The 19516-nt window shown below is 40.4% G+C and overlaps 2 protein-coding genes across 3 annotated transcripts in view; both read right to left on the bottom strand.

Moving 5' to 3' along the window:
• The window catches only part of si:ch211-1i11.3 (mitogen-activated protein kinase kinase kinase 5), a 36468-nt gene extending 31017 nt beyond the window's left edge, over positions 1–5451 (bottom strand). Inside the window, exons 1-5 of one of the 2 annotated variants that reach the window (XM_061776682.1) lie at positions 4853–5451; positions 3171–3310; positions 2629–2816; positions 1408–1576; positions 143–249 (exon numbers count right to left, since the gene is read on the bottom strand). In XM_061776682.1, coding sequence (XP_061632666.1) covers positions 143–249; positions 1408–1576; positions 2629–2816; positions 3171–3310; positions 4853–5213 — 965 coding nt within the window. In that variant the 5' untranslated portion in view covers positions 5214–5451. Of the gene's footprint in view, positions 1–142; positions 250–1407; positions 1577–2628; positions 2817–3170; positions 3311–4671; positions 4815–4852 lie in introns of those variants that run through there. The other variant, XM_061776683.1, reaches the window with a different exon arrangement.
• Positions 5452–8370: 2919 nt separating this feature from the next.
• On the bottom strand, positions 8371–19316 carry snip1 (Smad nuclear interacting protein). The gene is made up of 5 exons (XM_061776693.1): positions 19258–19316; positions 18994–19148; positions 17663–17786; positions 13076–13617; positions 8371–8839 (listed from the first exon to the last, which is right to left on the bottom strand). Exons 2-5 carry the CDS (start codon positions 19143–19145, stop codon positions 8581–8583), a joined length of 1077 nt encoding a protein of 358 aa, XP_061632677.1. The 5' UTR covers positions 19146–19148; positions 19258–19316; the 3' UTR covers positions 8371–8580.
• Between the last annotated feature and the right edge of the window lie 200 nt (positions 19317–19516).

The raw sequence follows: 19516 nt of genomic DNA, 5'->3' as shown, positions 1-19516 counted from the left end.
TAACACAGGAAAAGGTAGGATAGGATACGACAGGACATAATATGATATGACATGATCGAACAAGACAGGCTAGAGTAGGATAAGATAGAATAAAACAAGATGGGATGAGACTAAAGCGATGGAATAGGATTAATGTACGTACCTGTTGAGAGCAAATATGTAATGAAATTTGATATTTTGGTGTCTTGCCACAAGACACATTGGAAGGTTATTCAGCATCTCCACCAGTTTGATCATAGCATCGTAGTCCTGTGAAAACCAAAATCATGTTGATAAAAATGTCATTTACATAAGTTTTAGGGTTTAAGTATTTTAACGTCCATCATTCTCTGTTATTAGAAAACAGAATATCCACTATTTGTGCCAAAATAGCTCAGTTGGGAGAGCGTTAGACTGAAGATCTAAAGATCCCGGGTCTCGGCATGTTATCAACAACATTTTTAAGGATCAATGAGTGTTTGGACTGCCCGAACTATTCTTTACATTCAGTGCCTTGTGTGGGGAAGGCCCCTATATGTTCTATGTGACGATGGGTTAAATCCAGAGGTTGAGGTCTTATATCATGTCCTGTCCCGGAGCAATGCTACAACAGCGCGTTACAAATATAAGAATTTGAGAAGGAATAAAGGAAGAGACATTTTTGACATTTTTCTCCTTTCCAACGTCTATAATAACTGAAAAGACTGTGGCACATACGGGGATCAAACACACAACTGTCGTGTTATTAGCACCACGCTCTAACCAACTGAGCTAACCAGCCCTGTGTCAGGCTATTTTGTCTAGCTTTCAAGCAAAGTACGCTAAAGGTTCAAACTAATACCACAAGATCTCGCCAAAACCATGTCAAATAGGAACATTGTAATTAGTGTCAAGGAAGTATGTAGAAGTGATAAAGCTCAACTGTTCTAAGAGCCTTCTATTTCTAGGAGGAGCTCAATTTAGCCTATGTTGTTTGTAGAGGTGAACGGAGAGTCTTCACCACGTGCATGTACGTGTGGTGCATTTTTTCAAAATTATATCATCTGTGACTGCAAGCCATTCTTAAGGATAATTTAGCAAGATGAATTGAAAATAATATTTAAGTGCTTTGCAATCACAGTTTGTGGTATATAATCATTCCGTATTCAATATATGTATTCCATGTATGTATGTTTTTTTTGTTTGTTTGGTTGTTTGTTTTTTCCTTCTGTACTATGTGAATTCCCCCACTGCGACTCATAAAGGATTATCTTATGACATATTTACAGTTTAAACTTTTAATATAGGCAAGTAAAAACTTTTTTTTGGGGGGGGGGGTGTCAATTATAAATTTTTCACTATTGACAGGGGGCTGCCTCCCTATCTACCTCCAAATAAAAGAGTACATTTTGTCGCATTAAACACCAAAAAAGCATCGGAACTTGGCACCTGAATGTCCCTGTAGGACAGCAGCAGGTTCATGACGATGTCAGGGGTGAGCAGCTCCACACTGTCCAAACGCTTCTGGATGCAACTCAGCTCCTCGCCTAGAGCCCGACCGCTGAACCGCTCCCTCGCCATGCGGATTTCGTGCCTGATGGACTCCCGGAAGTACTCGCTGTCAGACAATATAGTGGTAAATGACAGGAGAATGCATGGGAAGACATATTTGACAGGGAACGCCCACATTTTAGGGTTTACGCCCACATTTTAGGGTAGGCTTTACCCACAGTGCGTATCTGGTACAAAGGCACTTAATTGACCGTTTTAAAGGTCCTGTATTTTGGCTATTTACACCTCCATAGAGTGACTCTATAATACAGAGATTGTATAAAAGTGTCAATTTAATTTAAAAAAAACACCATGGCTTTGTCATGAGTGTCCAGAAAAGGCCCCTCTGACAGCTACTTCTGTTTGACCTAATTTTGTATCCGCTTTGTCCATATTTGGCTAACACCACCGCCTTTCCTCTGATTGGTTGCCTCCGTGTAGAAGACGCACTTGTGAGAGCATGCTGGTTCGAGATTGGAAAGGTAAGGTTAGAGATCTTTGCTAGTGACGTAGATAAGCTCGAGAAATTCGAATGACCTGCTTTCAGGCCTCTCGGCAGTAGGTCAAGAATGAGTGGACGATTTTAATTCACATTTCACATGTTTACTAAGGCACCATAGAGAAAATATTACATTCTAAATACTAGAAAAGGTTGGTTTAGCAAAATATGTCCCCTTTTAGTGGATGGGAGAAAAAAAGCAAAAAAGTGCATGCTGTTGCTGTGTGCACAAGGGAGAATTTGGCCCTAAATACACCACTGTCAACAGCCCTGTGCTATGTGTATTTGATTGAGGAATAGGACATACTGTATATTAAACTCTTCTTGCATGAAATCTGGTTGTTATAAACTAATAAAGCTATAAAATAATTTATTAACTAACTAACTAATTAATTAATTGATTGAATAATTAAGACCCATACTTCACTTTTGTAAATTCCTGGTTTATTCCCATAAATTCCTGTTAATTCCCAAATATTTGCAACCCTTGCAGTTATGCATTTTTTTTTTAAAAAGAAAAAAAATATACATGATAATTTAGTCCAGAACCCCATATAGACAATACAATGGCAACAAAGGTGAGCACAATAGAAAGGGAGGCGTAATGTGAGACAGCTCACCTGGACTGCACATCGACGTTGTTGAGGAAGTGCGCCAGTCTCTCCGCCAATGGCGTGAGCAGAGAGTCCAGCTGGAAAGCGGGCTGCATCAGCTCTTTGATGCCCGTCATCACGGCGCCATCGCAGGCGAACACCTTGCCCTGAGGCGTCACCACATAAGGGAGGAACGTGTAGCTTCCACATTGCTCCTGAACGACACGGGAATATTTTTGTTGTGCCTCTGAATATTAGGACTCAATTTGAGAGAACCAACACCTATGATTTTTTTTAACATATATCCAACTTGATTTTCAGAAGCTTCATAATTACAAATCATCTCAAAGATGGCCCAAATACTCCTGAAAATGGCTGCTGATTGGTAAATGGTTTATTGAATCACTGCATTAGATTGCTAATGTATACCTAATGAAGCGTATAAGACGGCTTTTGAATACGCTGGTTAAAAGATAATGATAAGTCAAATGTTTCAGTAGTCTGGGGGTATGTCACACACAAAACAAAGCAAAGCACCCATGACAAAGCCTTGAGGTACACCATGTTACCTTGACAGCCTGCAGGTCTGTGTCCTCCTGATAACAGTACAGGATGATGATGTTGGTCATGCTGAAACTTTCCCTCACTCCCAGGTGATAGAAGAGAGACGCCTGGCAAAAGGAGTCACTCATCTCCACCACAGCGACATCTGTGAGGAAATATCGTTAACAAATTGGTAGCAGTTGGAAGCGGTGGCAAGTAAAAATACAAATAGTTTGATACTATACTGGACCAATGTAACTGTACTAGTTTCTTTAACCAATCATATTTCAAATTCACCAAACCGGGCTAGCTATCTGGCCCACAATAACGTCAGCATGTTTTCATCCTCTAATTGGTTGGTCAGAGCAGTAGTTCCCTGCTACAGTATATTACGCTTCATGCTTCGCAGTCCCGCCATATCATGGATTTTTTTGTGTAAATGTTATTACAGTTGTTACTTTATTGTTTTTATATTGTTTGTACAATATGTTTGTGTTATCCATTGCTCTTACTGTCTCTGTCATTATACTATATGGGTTTAAATGTGTTTGTATTGTTTTAAAAGTGTGTTTAAAGACCTTAAAAAATATGGGTAGGGTGTATTTAAATAGGGTATTTCTATATCGTGGATTTCGATTATTGTGGGGGTGGTCTGGAACGTAACCCCAGCAATGGAGGGGGGATTACTGTAATCTTGTCAAAGTAAGGAGTAGAAAGTACAGATATCGCTTTTCAAATGTAGGGATTCAAAAGTGAAAAGCATCAGAAAAACCTTTCTACTAGAGATGCAACAATCAATTGATCGATAACTAATTGATTATCAAATTAATTGACAACTGTTTTGATAATCGTTTAGAGACCTTACTTTAACTTAAATTTGCCCGAATCAACTGAATTTCAGCCTCTTACAGTAAATATTCCCAGATTTCTGTAGTTTCTTTCTCTATGAAAACAGACTGGTCATTTTTGTGTTCAATCAAAATAACACATTTGCAAACATCTTTTCACTTTGGAAAAGTATTATCAACATTTTTGCCTATTTTCTGACATTACATACCAAACCAGTAACTCAAACATAATCTATTTGTTTGTGCATTTTCTACACTGTCACTGTGAAACAGTGTGCTGTTTTTGAATAAAGGGATTTTTTTAAATCCGACTCAACGATTAATCAAAAAATAATCAATGGATTAATTGATTATTAAAATAATCTTTAGTTGCTGCCCTATCTAGTACAGATACCTGAAACACTCTACTTAGATATATGAAGGTCGTATTGTACTTTGTTACTACCCACCACTGTAACTGAAAATGAAAAAAATATTTTGCACCTAAATTCAGTTTGTTCTTTTTCACTTTCATTTAAGTAAAGGCGTTGAATCAGCATTTCTACTTGATCAGAGTCAAACCCTTTTTTCTGAATTAGGGGAAATGAATATTTTACTTTTACACTTCGGTACATATCAGTCTGTATTTTTGAAATGTTACATAAGTACATGAACTGAATCAGTAGTACAGTACTTTTACCCTTTGTTGTTGTTGTGACCTTCCGGCTTGTTCTATCAGGCGGTCGCCACAGCGAGTCAGTCTTTTTTATTCTTTCACACAATTACTTGCACTTCTACTTAAGTCTGAGTACATTTGCCACCTAAATGTCATGAACAAATTGGTTTTGGTGGTGGTGGGGCCCAAAACCTTCCAAACTCGCCTGCGTTGTAGAAGCTATCCAGGACGTCCGTGGTCGCCATGGAGATCCTCTCGAACGGGATGCTTTGAAACGAGGCTCTCGAGTCGGCACACGCCGCCTTCACACACGCCAGGGACAAGCGACGCTCGGCCGGGGTAGCCGCCGCCGTCGCAGCCCCCTCGTCCTCGCCGTCGTTGGCGATGTAAGCCACCGACACGGCGCGACCGCCGCGGCTCCGGGGCGAGACGGCGCCGCTCTTGGCGGCGGTGCTCCGGGCACTCAGTTCCATGGCCAGCGGGTCCTGCCACAAAGTGCCCGCCGACGACGGCGGCGAGACGGACTCCCGCCGTAAGCTCATACGCCTCCGCTCTGTCGTGTACATTCTCTGTTTTCCCCGGTATCTTTATCAACACTTCCAGGGTGGGTTCATTCTTGTCGTGAGTCCGCCAGGTGAGTGAGCGGCCGCCCACACGGCTCGGCTTGTGTCAAGTCGACGAACACTCCCGAAATTCCACCTCGGTTCGGTTACGTCACACATACTGAAACCGGATGCTTGTGCCTCTAATGTTCCTAAGGAACAAAAATGATAAAAAGTGGTTCTTTTAATCTTCCTTGTCCTTTCAGCGCTAGTTTCAATAATAAAGTTAATAAATAAATAACTAAAGTTGTACTGAATGAATGAATGTATTGTAAAAACTTCCGCTAGATCTTTTGTTTTGAACCGGTGGATGATTGCGCAACAAGCGCCTTTCTTTGTTGAAAATGACTACATACTTAGGGAGTGTTTCTTGGCTCCCTACTCGTCACCTCCCGAACGCACTTAATAATCACATATCAAATACACACGGTGTCCCAAAAATAATTACGCTCTTTGACTGCGGATGACTAATATGCTCTTTTATGCCACTAAATTATTTTAACTCAACTCAATTGTATTAGTGTTACCTTGAGATATGACTTCAATTCTTTCTGTGGCCATGCTCGTAACGCAAATCAATCTCAATTCCTCTAGTGTTTCCCCATTAATAAAACTAATGGGAAAAAAACCCCGCCCAAAAAAAGTCCATTTTGTAAAGTTTTTTTTGAATTGACAAAAGTAGCACGATCATATTGTACTTTATAAAACATACATTCATGTTAAATTAAGTACAATTTTAAAGTATTGAACAGTTTTAAGAACATTGCATCAATTGACTGAGCATTGTGCTGCTTCCTGCCTTGGCCACCTGTGGGCAGTATAGGACAGACAGATATACTGTACTGGACGCTTGTACAATAGTTCTCAGCTCCTCGCAGAGGATAAAGAAGGTATGACTGTTATATTAAATATTAAATGTGTTGCTGCACTATTTGTCTTCAAAATCAGTTGCTTAAATGGTTTATACATGAGTTTCCCATCAAGTTAGAATCAGAATAATCTTTATTTGCCAATTATGTAAAAAACACAAGGAATTTGTCTCCGGTAGTTGGAGCTGCTCTAGTACGACAACAGACAATTGACAGAGAATACTTAGAGACATAAAACCATAAAAACACAGTCACTGAGCAATAAAAGGTTACCAACAATGCAGATATATATTTTTTTTTAAAACAAAATCTTTGGGACAATTGTGCAAAATGATGCCAAGCCCTCTAGCAATTTAGAGCAGTTTGAATTGACTAATAGAACAATCGTCGGATGCAGTGACCATTGTGCAAATGGCACAGACTTCAAGAAATTTATAGTTTCAAGTGACTAGTAGTGCGATAATCTGGAACATCGCCAATTGTGCAAATGATGCAGATACTTCTCAAGCACGAGTGGCCAGTATTGGTCAACAACATATGCAAGTAGTGCAGAGTGGTGAGGCTACTACAGTACAGTAAGTGCACAAATAACGTATAATTGACCAGATAGATGTGACTACAATCTCAAGACAAAATTGGCAGCATGTTACAATGGAATTGTAAGTTAACTGTTTAGGAAGTGATTGGCTGGGAACCAGTTCAGGCTGTACCCCACCTCTTGCCCAAAGATAGCTGGGATAGGCTCCAGCACACCCACATCCCTAGTGAGGATAAGAGGTATAGAAAATGGTTGGATGTTTAAGAAGTTAAATGGCAAGAGAGAAGACGCTGTTGGAATGTCTGCTTGTTTTAGTTTGCATTGATCGATAGGGCCGACCTGAGGGAAGGACCTTGAAGACGTGGTGACCAGGATGTGGAGGGTCCGAGAGGATTTTGCATGCTCTTAGTTCTGGCAGCGTGCAAGTCCTCAAGGGTAGGTAGGGGGGAATCGACAATTATTTTCAGCAGTTTTGATTGTCCGTTGCAGTCGGAGTTTGTCCTTTTTTGTGGCAGCACCTGACCAGACTGTGATGGATGAACACAGGACTGATTCGATGACTGTACAGAACTGCCTCAACAGCTGTGGCAAGCAGTGCTTCCTCAGAAGCCACAGGAAGTACATCCTCTGCTGGGCCTTTTTGAGGATGGAGTTGATGTTGATCTCCCACTTCAGGTCCTGAGAGACTGGAACTCCCAGGAACTTGAAGGTCTCAGACGGTTGACACAGGGCACTTGGACAGCGTGAGGGGCAGCTGTGGTGAAGGATGCCTCCTGAAGTCCACGATCATCTCTACAGTCTTGAGCGTAACTATAAAGGATAAACTGTGTGTTTGTTTTAAATACAAAACATGTAATTTTCTTAGTTTTATGTTTAGTTTGACAGTAAACTTCAACTGGGAGTGGCATGCAACAGCTTGAAGATAATTGTTGATAGAATTGTTCAACATTTCCTAAAGTGCTCCTTATTGTGATGTGAGTTGAACTGAGTTCACTGCCACCATATAGCGCTCGTATCTCAAGTTTGCAGTCTTAAGTCAAATGCAAAAAATTGTCCGAATGATGGCTTATATCTGGAAAAACGTGAGGTGTGTCACAATCTCAAGAAACCATTGATAGAGGACTTTAAAAACAAACAACTGCAACAAAGTGCTGTTCATAAATAAAAACTCTGAATTCTGAAGTCGACAAAACCATTTTGTCTGGATATTTAAAGAAAAATGCATCCAAACTATTCGGGAGAAGCTTCATCAGGCAACAAGACAATGTCCCGAAACACACTGCCAACACTGACTTCATCAGGGGGAAAAAGTGGAAGGTCTTAGACAGGCCCAAGTCTATCACCGGACCTTAACCCAAGGGACCACGCATTTTACCTCCTGAAGAGGAGACGAAAGGGAGAAACCGCCAGAAACAAACAAGAACTGAAAGAGGCTGCAGTAAAGGCCCGGAAAAGCATTTCAAATGAAGAACGCAAGTCTGGTGAAGTCAATGGGTCGCAGGCTTGACGCAGTTATTGCAAGTAAGAGTTATGCTACCAAATATTAAATGTGACCCAAACTTGGTCGAGAAATGTGTAAAATTTATTTTTTGGGTTGCTATAAAGAGGGAAAAAAGGTGCAATGGCTTAAGTAATGAGCCACATGAAACACACTATTATTCATTTTTTTAATTTCATTATTGGCTATCTAGTCAATAACACACCTGAGGCAGTCAACAGTTGACAGTCTTTATTTACAGTACAAAAATGTAAATTTACATGACTGCTGTGAGCCCCTGATGAGAAGAAAAAAAAAAGGGCTTGTATGTATATCTATACAGAATAGAGTCATATTTGACTGCATCATTAATCAGGTAAATGTTCCAGGTCCTGTCTTGAAACACAAAAGACAACATTATAAAATTGTATACAATACATATCTTTTTTACTCATCCAGGCCTTCGTCGTCCTCTTCTGGCGCCTCCTTGGCATCCACCTCGCTGGTGTCAGAGAACTCGTGTAGCAGTACGTACTCGCGGCTGCTGAAGCCGAACTTGAGCACGTCTTTCTCCTTGAGCTCGTAGTAACGCTGCGCCTCGATGCGCTGGTTGTTGAGGTATGTGCCGTTGCCCGATGCCAGGTCGATTATGTACGGCCTCACCCGGCGGCCAGTGGTGCCGTCTGCTCGAGTAAACTCCACCACTCTGAACAAGCAAAAAACAAAAACAAACAAACAACAAAACACCATTTGCCAGTAAAACCATTTAAAGGTGACATATTATATATTGTGGCATCTTGGTGGTGTTGTGGTTAGGTTTAATTCACTGTTAGGTGTTTTTACATTTTGGTCTACTAATAGCCAGAGTAGTCCATTTTGCCATTACAGCACTGTCCGATGAAAAACAGCACTGTCCGATTAACAGCATGTACAGTAATTCCTCGTTTAGGTTACTGATCCCAAATACACTGCTGTATTTAAAAACTGACTAAGAGCTGTCGATGAAGTCATATTTTTGTATATAAAATGGGGGCACTGATGCATAAAAAGTGAAATGAAAATGAAATTAAAACTGTTTCATTTATAGCAGTGCCGGCAACCTAGTAAACCAGCCACCACGGGACGAACGCATGGTTAAACCTTCATTGAGCTTCGGCACTGCGCTCCGGTGACAACTTCAAAGTAAAAGCCTCAAATGGAATTGATGTCCAATGTAGTAATATATGAAGCTTTTATTTTGAAGCTGGACCTCTCAGCATGCTGGCAGAGAGGTGGCATGTCACAGTAAGACACTATGAACAAGCAGCTGCCTTGACTTGGAATTTTCGACCGCAATGAAAAAAACGCCAGGAGTAACTGGGATCACAACTGTTGAGTACTTCGCAGTTTGTGACCGTGCACGACTCACCAATGGTTAAGCAGAACAACAAAGACGTACCGTCCTCGATAATTCACTATATTGATGTGGATTTTCAAATGAGAAGCCTTCTGTATTACCTGTATTTGCTGCAATTAAGTTGCAATTCATGATTGCACTTTGTAATAGCACATTTATTCAGTTACTCCTTGCTAAAGAAGATTTTTTTGGGTACATTAATTTTTAAATTATCTATAATTTATTCTTATTTAAAGATAAATTTTTAACTGAAGATTTTTACATATTGTTTGTTTAGTAGTGCAATAAAAAGATTTATAGATTAATAATCGCAATTACAATATTGATTAAAACATTTATTATTTTGGCCATAATCATGCAGCCCTAACCTATAGAATAATTGAAAATAATGACATCATGACAGCCCTAGTAGACCACGATGAAAACTCACCCCATACTAATCTGAAAAGAATTCCTGGAGACGTCATTGCCCCCTGAAATAAGTATTTAACACGTCACCATTTTTCTCACTAAATGTATTTCCAAATGTGTTATAGACATCACCAGATGTTGGGTACTACCCAAGTAATTCATACATACAAAGAAAGCAGAACAAATAAACTCGGAAATTAAGTTATGTGTAATAGTGTGAAGTGACACAGGGAAAAAGTATTGAACACATGAAGGGAGGTGCAAAAAGGCATGGAAAGACAAGACCACACCTAAAATCTATCAATCAAACAGCAATCCACCCCCTTGTCAGTACAGATGAATATCAGATGGTTCAGTCCTAATTTATGGCCAAGAAAAAGGTCTCATTGCCAAGGTGTGAGTCGAGATACAGCTCATGATGGGTAAGAGCAAAGAGCTGTCTCAACGCCATCACAAACTGTTAAAAAACATGGAGGTATTGGTTACAGGAGCATATCTAAGCTTCTGAACGTTCCAGTGAGCACAATTGGGGCCATATTACGCAAGTGGAAAGCCAATCATACCACCATAAATTTGCCTCAATCAGGTGCTCCTTGCAAGATCTCTGACAGAGGAGTGGAAAGAATAAGAGTTATCGAAGAGCCAAGGACCACCTGTGGAAAGCTTCAGAAAGACCTGGAATTAGCAGGTACTGATGTCACAAGGAAAACAGTGGGTAATGTATTCTGCCGCAATGGCCTGTATGCACGCTCACCACGCAAGACCCCATTGCTGAAAAAAAAGCATGTCAAAGCTCGTTTAAAGTTTGCTGAACAAGATTTGGACAAGTAAGTTAAATACTGTGAATCCGCTGCCATCTACGAGGATACTGAAAATGAAACGAGGGTGGACATTTCACCAGGATAATGATCCAAAACATACTGCCAAGGAAACTCTCAATTGGTTTCAAAGAACAAAAATAAAGCTGCTAGAATAGCCCAGCCAATCACCTGACTTGAATCCAATCAAAAATCTATGGAAAGAACTGAAACCCAAGATCCATAAAAGAAGCCCACGGAACCTTCAAGATTTGAAGACTGCTTGTGTGGAGGAATGGGCCAAAATCATACCAGAGGAACGCATGCAACCAGTTTCTCCATACAGGAGGTGTCTTGAAGCTGTCATTGCAAACAAAGGCTTTTGCACAAAGTATTAAATAAATACCAGTTGGCGTGTTCAATACTTTTTCCCTGTGGCATTTCACATTATAACACACAACTTAATTCCTGAGCTTATTTGTTCTACTTTCTTTGTATGTATGAATTACTTGGGTTGTTCCCAACATCTGGTGAAATTTTCATGTCAATAGCACCTTTGGAAATATATTTAGTGAGAAAAATGGTGACGTGTTAAATACTTATTTTAACCGCTGTAAGAGGTCCGTTGACATTTTCGTCGCTCAACAGTCACTTTCACTTTTTGCAGTCACATTTGCGCAGACACAACCACGAATTCTTCGGGAATACGTCTTCATTCAACCAACAAAGAGCTTCCAAAATTAGCAGTAACAGTTTTAAGTACAGTACTTAAAATGCACGATTGGATGAATAAGTAGCCATGTGGCTACTCTGAAACTCGTACCTGTGTAATTGGGAGCAGGCTAGGCTTTGCGTATGTACATTAAGTAACTTCACTCTCGAATTATCAAAGAGGGTAGTGGCCGCTTAGCTTGCAGCCTGAGCTTTTAGCTGAGCGTTCTCATCTCCCAATGCAAGACACAGTGCTGGCATGGGGGTTGATGGTGCGCAGAAAAGTGTCACCGGTTACACCTGGTTGACCGACTGTCGTATCCCCACGCCTCCAACACTGAGTATTGTATAGTTCATACAGATAATAATAAGATGCTGCTCATGGAATAACACGCACGTTTGACTGACGTCGTCGTGCGATCCTGCGGGCTGGACGAAATTGCTGCGCAGGCCGGAAGTGGCCCGCTGGCTGGGAGCTTGACATGTCTGTGCTAGATTAATGGTATTGATGCTTTGCTGATTATTCTTTGTATGTGTTACAGACCACAGTAAATAAATCAATTACTCTTGAATTTTTTAATATTCGTGGCAGGGCTTGGCCATGTATTGTGAGATTTTGAGTGAAAACCTCCTTCCATCAGCAAGGACATTGAAGATGAAACGTGGCTGTGTCTTTCAGAATGACAATGATCCCCAATACACAACAGAGTGGCCTCGAAAGAAGAATTTCAAAGTCCTGGAGTGGCCTAGCCAGTCTCCAAATCAGATTTACTTACAAACAGCTATGGGAGTAGGTAATGCTAATGCTAGCTAGCTCCTCCATTAGCCTCACCAGCAGTCGGGATGACTGACAGCGCAGTTTTCTTTGTCAATGTTATTCAAAATGAATGAATCATCCAATGAATATACGATCGAAACAGCACAGTCCATTCTCTTCGTTTCGCTTTTAAACTGGCCGCGTTTAGGAAGCCAGCACGTACATCGGTGGGCTCTGTCATTTTCCTCTTAGGCAACAACAAACTATAGGCTACATGCCTTCCATTGAAGGCCATTGTTTCAATTCACCCACTTAAGCTGCTAAACTCCTGAAAAGGTTGCTTGGCCCACTAGTTTGAAAGCAAGTGTTTATTTTGCTTGCCACTGAGTCACATGATTAAACCATGTCCACTGATTCAGCAAATGGGGACTTCATGCGCTTCCACCTTTCTCACTTCTTCCTATGCTGTCCATGCACCCATTCGGTTGTTTTCTTTTGGAGACATTATGAATATTTGCGAATGTAAAATTGCACTTCGTTGAAGCAAAGTTCACAATTATATCGAAGGCGATATACATCACCCACCCGTATATATACACATGCATTTAAATATTCATATTAATTAATGTGTTTTGCTGCTTCGCAGGTTGACCTACAGGCTACTGAATGGGTTTGAGCATGTTTCATAAACACACTCTTAGTTGCATTTTTCTGTATGACCCTAAGTAGAAGTCTCACATGATTTTACATGATGCTTTGAATTCTTCTTCAAATTTTGAGGCATATGTTTTGCCGTTAAATGTTGGTTAATTTCCAAGTTGTACCACTTTTGGTGCATACAACTGTAAGTTCTACTCTATTTGTTCTTACCTGTACTGGAATACGGCGTGCTGCTTGGAGCAGGATGGGTGATCGATGGGAATGTCCGCAATTTTCCGCTGTCTCCCCAACAAATAGGCACTCTGTCTGTGAATGTACATGACGGGAAGCTGCTCGTCGTTCTTGAATGGGTAGAGCCGCCACCTTCGCTTGGGGATGCGCGCCTCGGGTGGCTCGTTGTACTTGATCACCACTCCGCGGAACGTGTTGGTGTCTTCTGTGAGCGCCCCCGACAGGCCGAAGTTGGGCTTCTCCTTGTCGGTGGGGGGGTCCGAGGGGCTTTCACCGCCATTCTCAGGACGGCCAAGGTCCAGCTCCTGGTTTTCCTCGCGCCTCTGCCGGTTTTCCCGGCGCTGCTCGTCGTGCCGCCGCCGCACAGCTTGTTGCGAGGAGGCAGCGTCCCGCTCCCGGCGTCTGTCGCCGTTGCGCTCTCGGTCCTGAGGCCGGTCTGATTCCCACCTGCTTCGTCTTTCCTCAGGCTGGTCGTTTCTTCTTCTCTGCTCATCTCCACCTAAACGGTGCTCGTCGCGCTCCTGTGTTACAGTTGGTTGGAAAAAATAAGTCAAATTACTACAAAATTTAGATTAAAACAATCATCAAAAATGTTTTTATATTCATTAAGTATTTTTATTAAAGAGCCATTCGTTCGATGTTTCACTTTAATAAAATGTAACATACGAGTAAGTTTCAGGCAGCAGCGAACCTCAAGTGTGAAAGGGCAGGTAACTTTTTTGTGCAGATATTTTGCCAAATCTCTTCAAATAGCAACCAGTTCTTAAAAAAAGGCCCAATGCACTTGTTTCAAACGGTTTATCGCAACTCCTAGTTGAATTTTACTATGAAACTAAATTAAAAGAATGACACTTGTATTTAATCAAATCATAACTGTCATGAGAAAGTCGTTAGCATAATGCTAACAATGCAAAACGCCAGACAGGCTAACGAAACAAGCATTGACTGTGATGTTGAAAAACCTTTAAAGAAATTGATATTTGAACAAAAACGATTCAACACCTACAGACACAGAATATGACAATACCCATAGGTAGGGGTGAGCGTATAATCGGTAGACTGTATAGGCAGAGGTAGGTAGTAACACGCTACATTTACTCCGTTACATTTACTCAAGTAACATTTTCGATAAACTGTACTTGTCAGAGAACTTTAAATGCACCATACTTTTTACTTTTACTTGAGTATTTATGTGAAGGATCGAAACTTTTACTCTGTTAACAATGATCGACATTTTATTTACCATACAGCTTTACCATACAATCCCCTCCAAAAGCATTGGAATGGCAAGGTCAATTTCTTTGTTTTTGTTGCATACTGAAGACATTTAGGTTTCAGACCAAAAGATGAATATGAGACAAAAGTTCAGAACTCCAGCTTTCATTTCATGGTTTTTACATTTAGATGTGTTAAACAACTCAGGACAGAGGACCTTTTGTTTGAAGCCACACATTTTTCATTTTTTCAAGTAAGCAAAAGTATTGGAATAACATTCAATATTTGGTGGCATAACCCTTACTTGCAATAACTGAATCAAACCTCCAACCCATTGACTTCAGACTGTTGCATTCTTCCTTTGAAATGCTTTTCCAGGCATTTACTGCAGCCTCTTTCAGTTCTTGTTTGTTTCTGGGGGTTTCTCCCTTCAGTCCCCTCTTCAGGAGGTAAAATGCATGCTCTATTGGGTTAAGGTGCAGTGATTGACTTGGCCAGTCTAAGACCTTCCACTGTTTCCCCCTAATGAAGTCCTTTGTTGTGGTGGCAATGTCTTTTGGGTCATGTTGATGTACAAATTTAAGATTAAAATTAAATTTGCTTTTTTGTTCTGGCCTCCAACTTGAGCCAGGCCCATCTCCACCTGCACCTGATGTCTGCTTCAAGCTGTGCCACATGAATAGCATCTTCCTCTTTAAGCATTCTCATTCTGGAAAATAATTGACTAAAATCATTGTCTGCTTCACTTTTATTTTTCACTATTAACAACTTCAAAGGCTAATCCCAAATGCATCCTCCAGGAAAATATTAAGTACAGTATTTTTCTGTTTTTATTAACCATTTATGAATTTGAAGTTAGTTCATTCTGTGCTGTGACATAATCCCTAACATCGCTCCGTCACTTAATACATTTAACATGAACATCCGTAAACTAATTTGATAATTGCAGGAGAGTTTCCTAATTAATACAAGATGTACTAGTGGATCAGCTCTTGTCGCCGATGTTACGTGTGCTTCACGGTTCCTCTGTGACCACAAACAGGGCCACGACCCGCAGCACCTCAACGCGAAAATACAAAAGACCAGTGCAACAAATACGACACTGGCTGATCTGATGACCAAAAATGTTGCTTAAACGTAAGAGTAGCAATAGAGGATGTCCGCTCCAGAGGTGGGTAGAGTAGCCAAACATTGTACTCTCGAAAGAGTACTGTTACTTGACAATAATGTGACTCAGGTAAAAATAAAAAGTAGTCCTCCAAAAATTACTTAAGAGTAAAACGCACACAGGGAAATAATTACTCAAAAACTGAATAAATAGCACAAAGAATAAAAATAATAATAATAAACAACAAAAACATTTGCAATTTACTGCACGGTGTTTTCTCAAGTTATACATGGGCTGAAATATCCACGTTTGGGCAGACAGTGCCAGACAAATAGTAAAATACATGAAAGCTGTTCTTTGTGTAGATGTAATGTAAACAAGATTAGCGCGCCATTGCCTTCACGGTAACGACGACCTTCCCAAAATGGCCGCCACGTAGCCACGACAATCAGCCGGGCTGGTTTATCCAGCCAGTTTTAATACCTATGCCGAGGAAGCCCAATAGAAGACGTGTGAGGTCATGTGACTTTCTTGTGTCGAACTAATCGGAGCTATACGGTTAACGTAAATGGCCTATTTTGAGTTCAAAATTGCAAATTTCGCCAAAAGGCAACTGATTTGCATGTATGATGATGACACTTTATTTTAGATGCAATTTTTTTAAATTGCCAGACAAAATGGTTTGCCAACCTCCACAGGGGAGGGGTGAAGGTATCACAATCCACTGTTCGAAAAAGACTAAGAGAAAAAATATAGAGGCCATACCACAACATGCAAACCACTCATCAGCAAAAATAATCGGAAGGCCAGATTGGATTTTGCAAAGTAGTACAGAGATGAGCCACAAAGGTTTTGGAACAAAGTTTTCTGGACCGAGGAGACCAAGCTTAACCTCTACCAAAGTGATGGAAAGGCCAAAGTATGGAGAGATGAAGGATCTGCTCATGATCCAAAACACACAAGTTCATCTGTGAAGCATAGTGGAGGTAATGTCATGGCTTGGGCTTGCATGGCAGCTTCTGGAATGGGCTCACGAGTAATTATTGATGATGTAACTCATGATGGTAGAAGCAGAATGAATTCTGAAGTCTATAAAACCATGTTGCCTGGCAATTTACAGAAAAATACATCCAAACTAATCGGGAGAAGCTTCATCACAGAACAAGACAGTGACTCAAAACACACTGCCAACACAACAAAGAAATTCGTCAGAGGGAAAAAGCGGAAGGTTTTAAGACTGGCCAAGTCAATCAAATTGATCGTGATTATTAATATTTTTCCCATAATCGCCCAGCCCTAGTGTAGCATGCCCTCACCCAGGGCAGGCAAGCAAGAGCTATGAAGCAAACCCAAACAAACATGTCAGATCACACAGCCAATTGCATTCACTATAAATCGAAAAATTTACAGCTAATCCATATGATCGGTATTGGCAGTGATCGGCAGATCACACTCATGGATTATCGGTACCAGAATCGGCAGCATAAAACACTGATCAGAGCATCCCTAATTATACATGGTATGCACAACATCAAGTAAAGATAAAACATTGTCGTAAATCATTCATTCATTCAACTTCCGCACCGCTTATCCTCAGTAGGGTCACAGGCGCGCAAAGTAAATATTTTAATAATTTTTAAATTGATTTATTCATTAATGCATTATTATTAATTTGTGTAATTGCAATGCCTTGATTTTAGTGACGTTAGGACAGAGTCATCGCCATGATGCAATTGTACTAATAATTTCCTGAAGGGGCTAAAATAATACAGGATGAGGACACTAAATACAAAATAATTACTAAAACATAACGTATTATATCATCAATACACGGGGCCAGTACAAGTTCTTCCACAACTCGCCTCTGCCGGGCCGCCACTCAAAAAAGGCTTAACGTTGGACCCTGAGCTCTTTGGATCAATCTGAACGGGCTGGAACGGATTAATATAATTTCCATTCATTTCGATGATTATAGTTGATTTGAAATACGAGCATGGCCACGGAACAAATTAAACTCATATCTAAAGTCCCCACTGTACTTCATGTTTAAAAAAAATTAAAAAATAAAATAAAAAATTGAAGCACTGTAGTAATAAGGCATTCAAGATGTAAACACAACCCCAGTGCAAGTCCATGAATTATTTTGTGGGGAGCTACACTGATTTACACTGGCCTGAAACATTTCTGGGGTTAATGTTACGCTAAACTCTGATTTATTTTTATGAATAAAATGACTATTTCACCCGCTTTAACTTGACATCGGCACTGCGGTGAGGACTTCTCCTTCGAGGGGATCTGCTGCCTCGCCGGGCCGGAGAGGAGGTCTCTCTCCTGCCTGCCGAGCGGTCCCTTGTCCTGACGGGTGACCTACATAAACAATACATATACAAAATATATCTTTTAATAGGTATGCGTGTATCTGCCACTCGAATGTGATCACTCAACGAGCTACACTCTACATCACGCAAGTTGAGTCGCGATGGAACCATTGTTTTTGTGTTTTTTGTTTTGCGTTTTTCACCTTACCACTATACACCACTACTGATGACTGACTGACTACTACTACTGAGAACACATTTCCTTGTTTCCCTATAGACCAAGTACAAGTACAACATTTCCTGAATTTATAGTTGACAAACACCCCGCAAAATGTAAAAGGTGAGTAAGATAGTTTTTCAAATGAATAATCTGTATTATATATATTTTCTATGCTTCTACCAAATGTTATGTAAATTGGTCAATTTTCACATTTTGGACCCACTGCTGGCTAGGTCCCTTGTGATGTTACTCTGACCTGCCATGACGCCTCATATTTTGTGTCACTTCAATGCTAACTTCATGAATTTTATCAACTACAAATACCTCTTAACTGAGCAATATTATTATATCATTATATATATTTACAACCTATGGAGTGTTTGTTCACTGTCGACTCAATTGGTTTTCTTGGATGTGTAAGTGCCAAATTAAACCACACATCACCTGACCGCCATCAGCAAACTCTCACTGTTGTCCATTAATTCATAAACGTGTGCCCTTGGCTTTTTACAATTATTTCCAAGTCATCAGTTAACCATTATTATATGCAGTTTGTTTCCGTGTTTAGCAAGGGAAAACAGGATAAAGATTAAGAAAGTTATGCAAGTTTGAAAAGCTGATTCAACAAAAAGGTCGCATCTAAAATATCGACCCATGCTGTCTTTTCATTAAGACGTTGGCCATACATTTTAATATATCATATTTGTTTCAGAAAAACGACGCTTCGCTAGAATTGTCTTTAAAAGATCGGTTTGATAATGCTGGGCTCATCAATCGATTAATCAATCATCACGCAATTACTCTTTGGCATTTTACACAGATGCCTACAAATAGAAACAAACTGCCTTTTAAAGCTTAAATTTGGATAGTGTGGTTTAGTTTACAAATGAGTTACGCAACTGTTGCTAATGCTCCCGCGGCTAACCAGGCCAGCTAAACAACAACATTGACACGTCATTTCTACGACTCGTTTGCTTAGTTGAGAAAAAAATCTTTTAAAACTAAAATTGAGACCAAAAACGAAGATCGAGCAGACCTGCTGGCTCTCCTCCTCGGTGGTGGGCTTCTGTTGTCACTCTGCGAGCGGCGTGTTGTTCTATGCGGCCTGGCGGGGCTCAGCTTCTCTTGTTTCACCTTAACTTTGACTTCGGGCGAGTCCCGTCTCTTGTGTCGTTTCTCTTTGGCCATTTCCTTTAAAAAAAAAACAACAACAAAAAAAAAATTGATCGTTAAGTTGTAAAGCGGTTTGGCTTAAGCATACATGGCCGTTTCCTCGAAAACAAATAAACGGCTGAGCTACCTTATAAAGTTATGGCTTCTACTTCCGCTTCCGGTGGAACACGGGAAATTGTGCCACAGTGAATCACTACTTGTCACATTGGTTCTGGCCTTTTGAGCATCGAAATCGCATATTTAGCTATAAAACTGTGAAACACCTTCCTTGAACACAACGCCAAACTATATTATTATTTTCAAAGAAATGTCAGTTTTTATATCCGTAATAAATGCAATTTCTGAGTAAAAAAGTGATTAAAAACGTCTACTTTCGATTCCACCCG

Source organism: Phyllopteryx taeniolatus, chromosome 6, assembly GCF_024500385.1.
Source record: "Phyllopteryx taeniolatus isolate TA_2022b chromosome 6, UOR_Ptae_1.2, whole genome shotgun sequence".
Classification (NCBI taxonomy): Eukaryota; Metazoa; Chordata; class Actinopteri; order Syngnathiformes; family Syngnathidae; genus Phyllopteryx; species Phyllopteryx taeniolatus.
The sequence above is the reverse complement of the archived record's forward strand: the minus strand, read 5'-3'. Positions and strand labels throughout refer to the sequence as shown.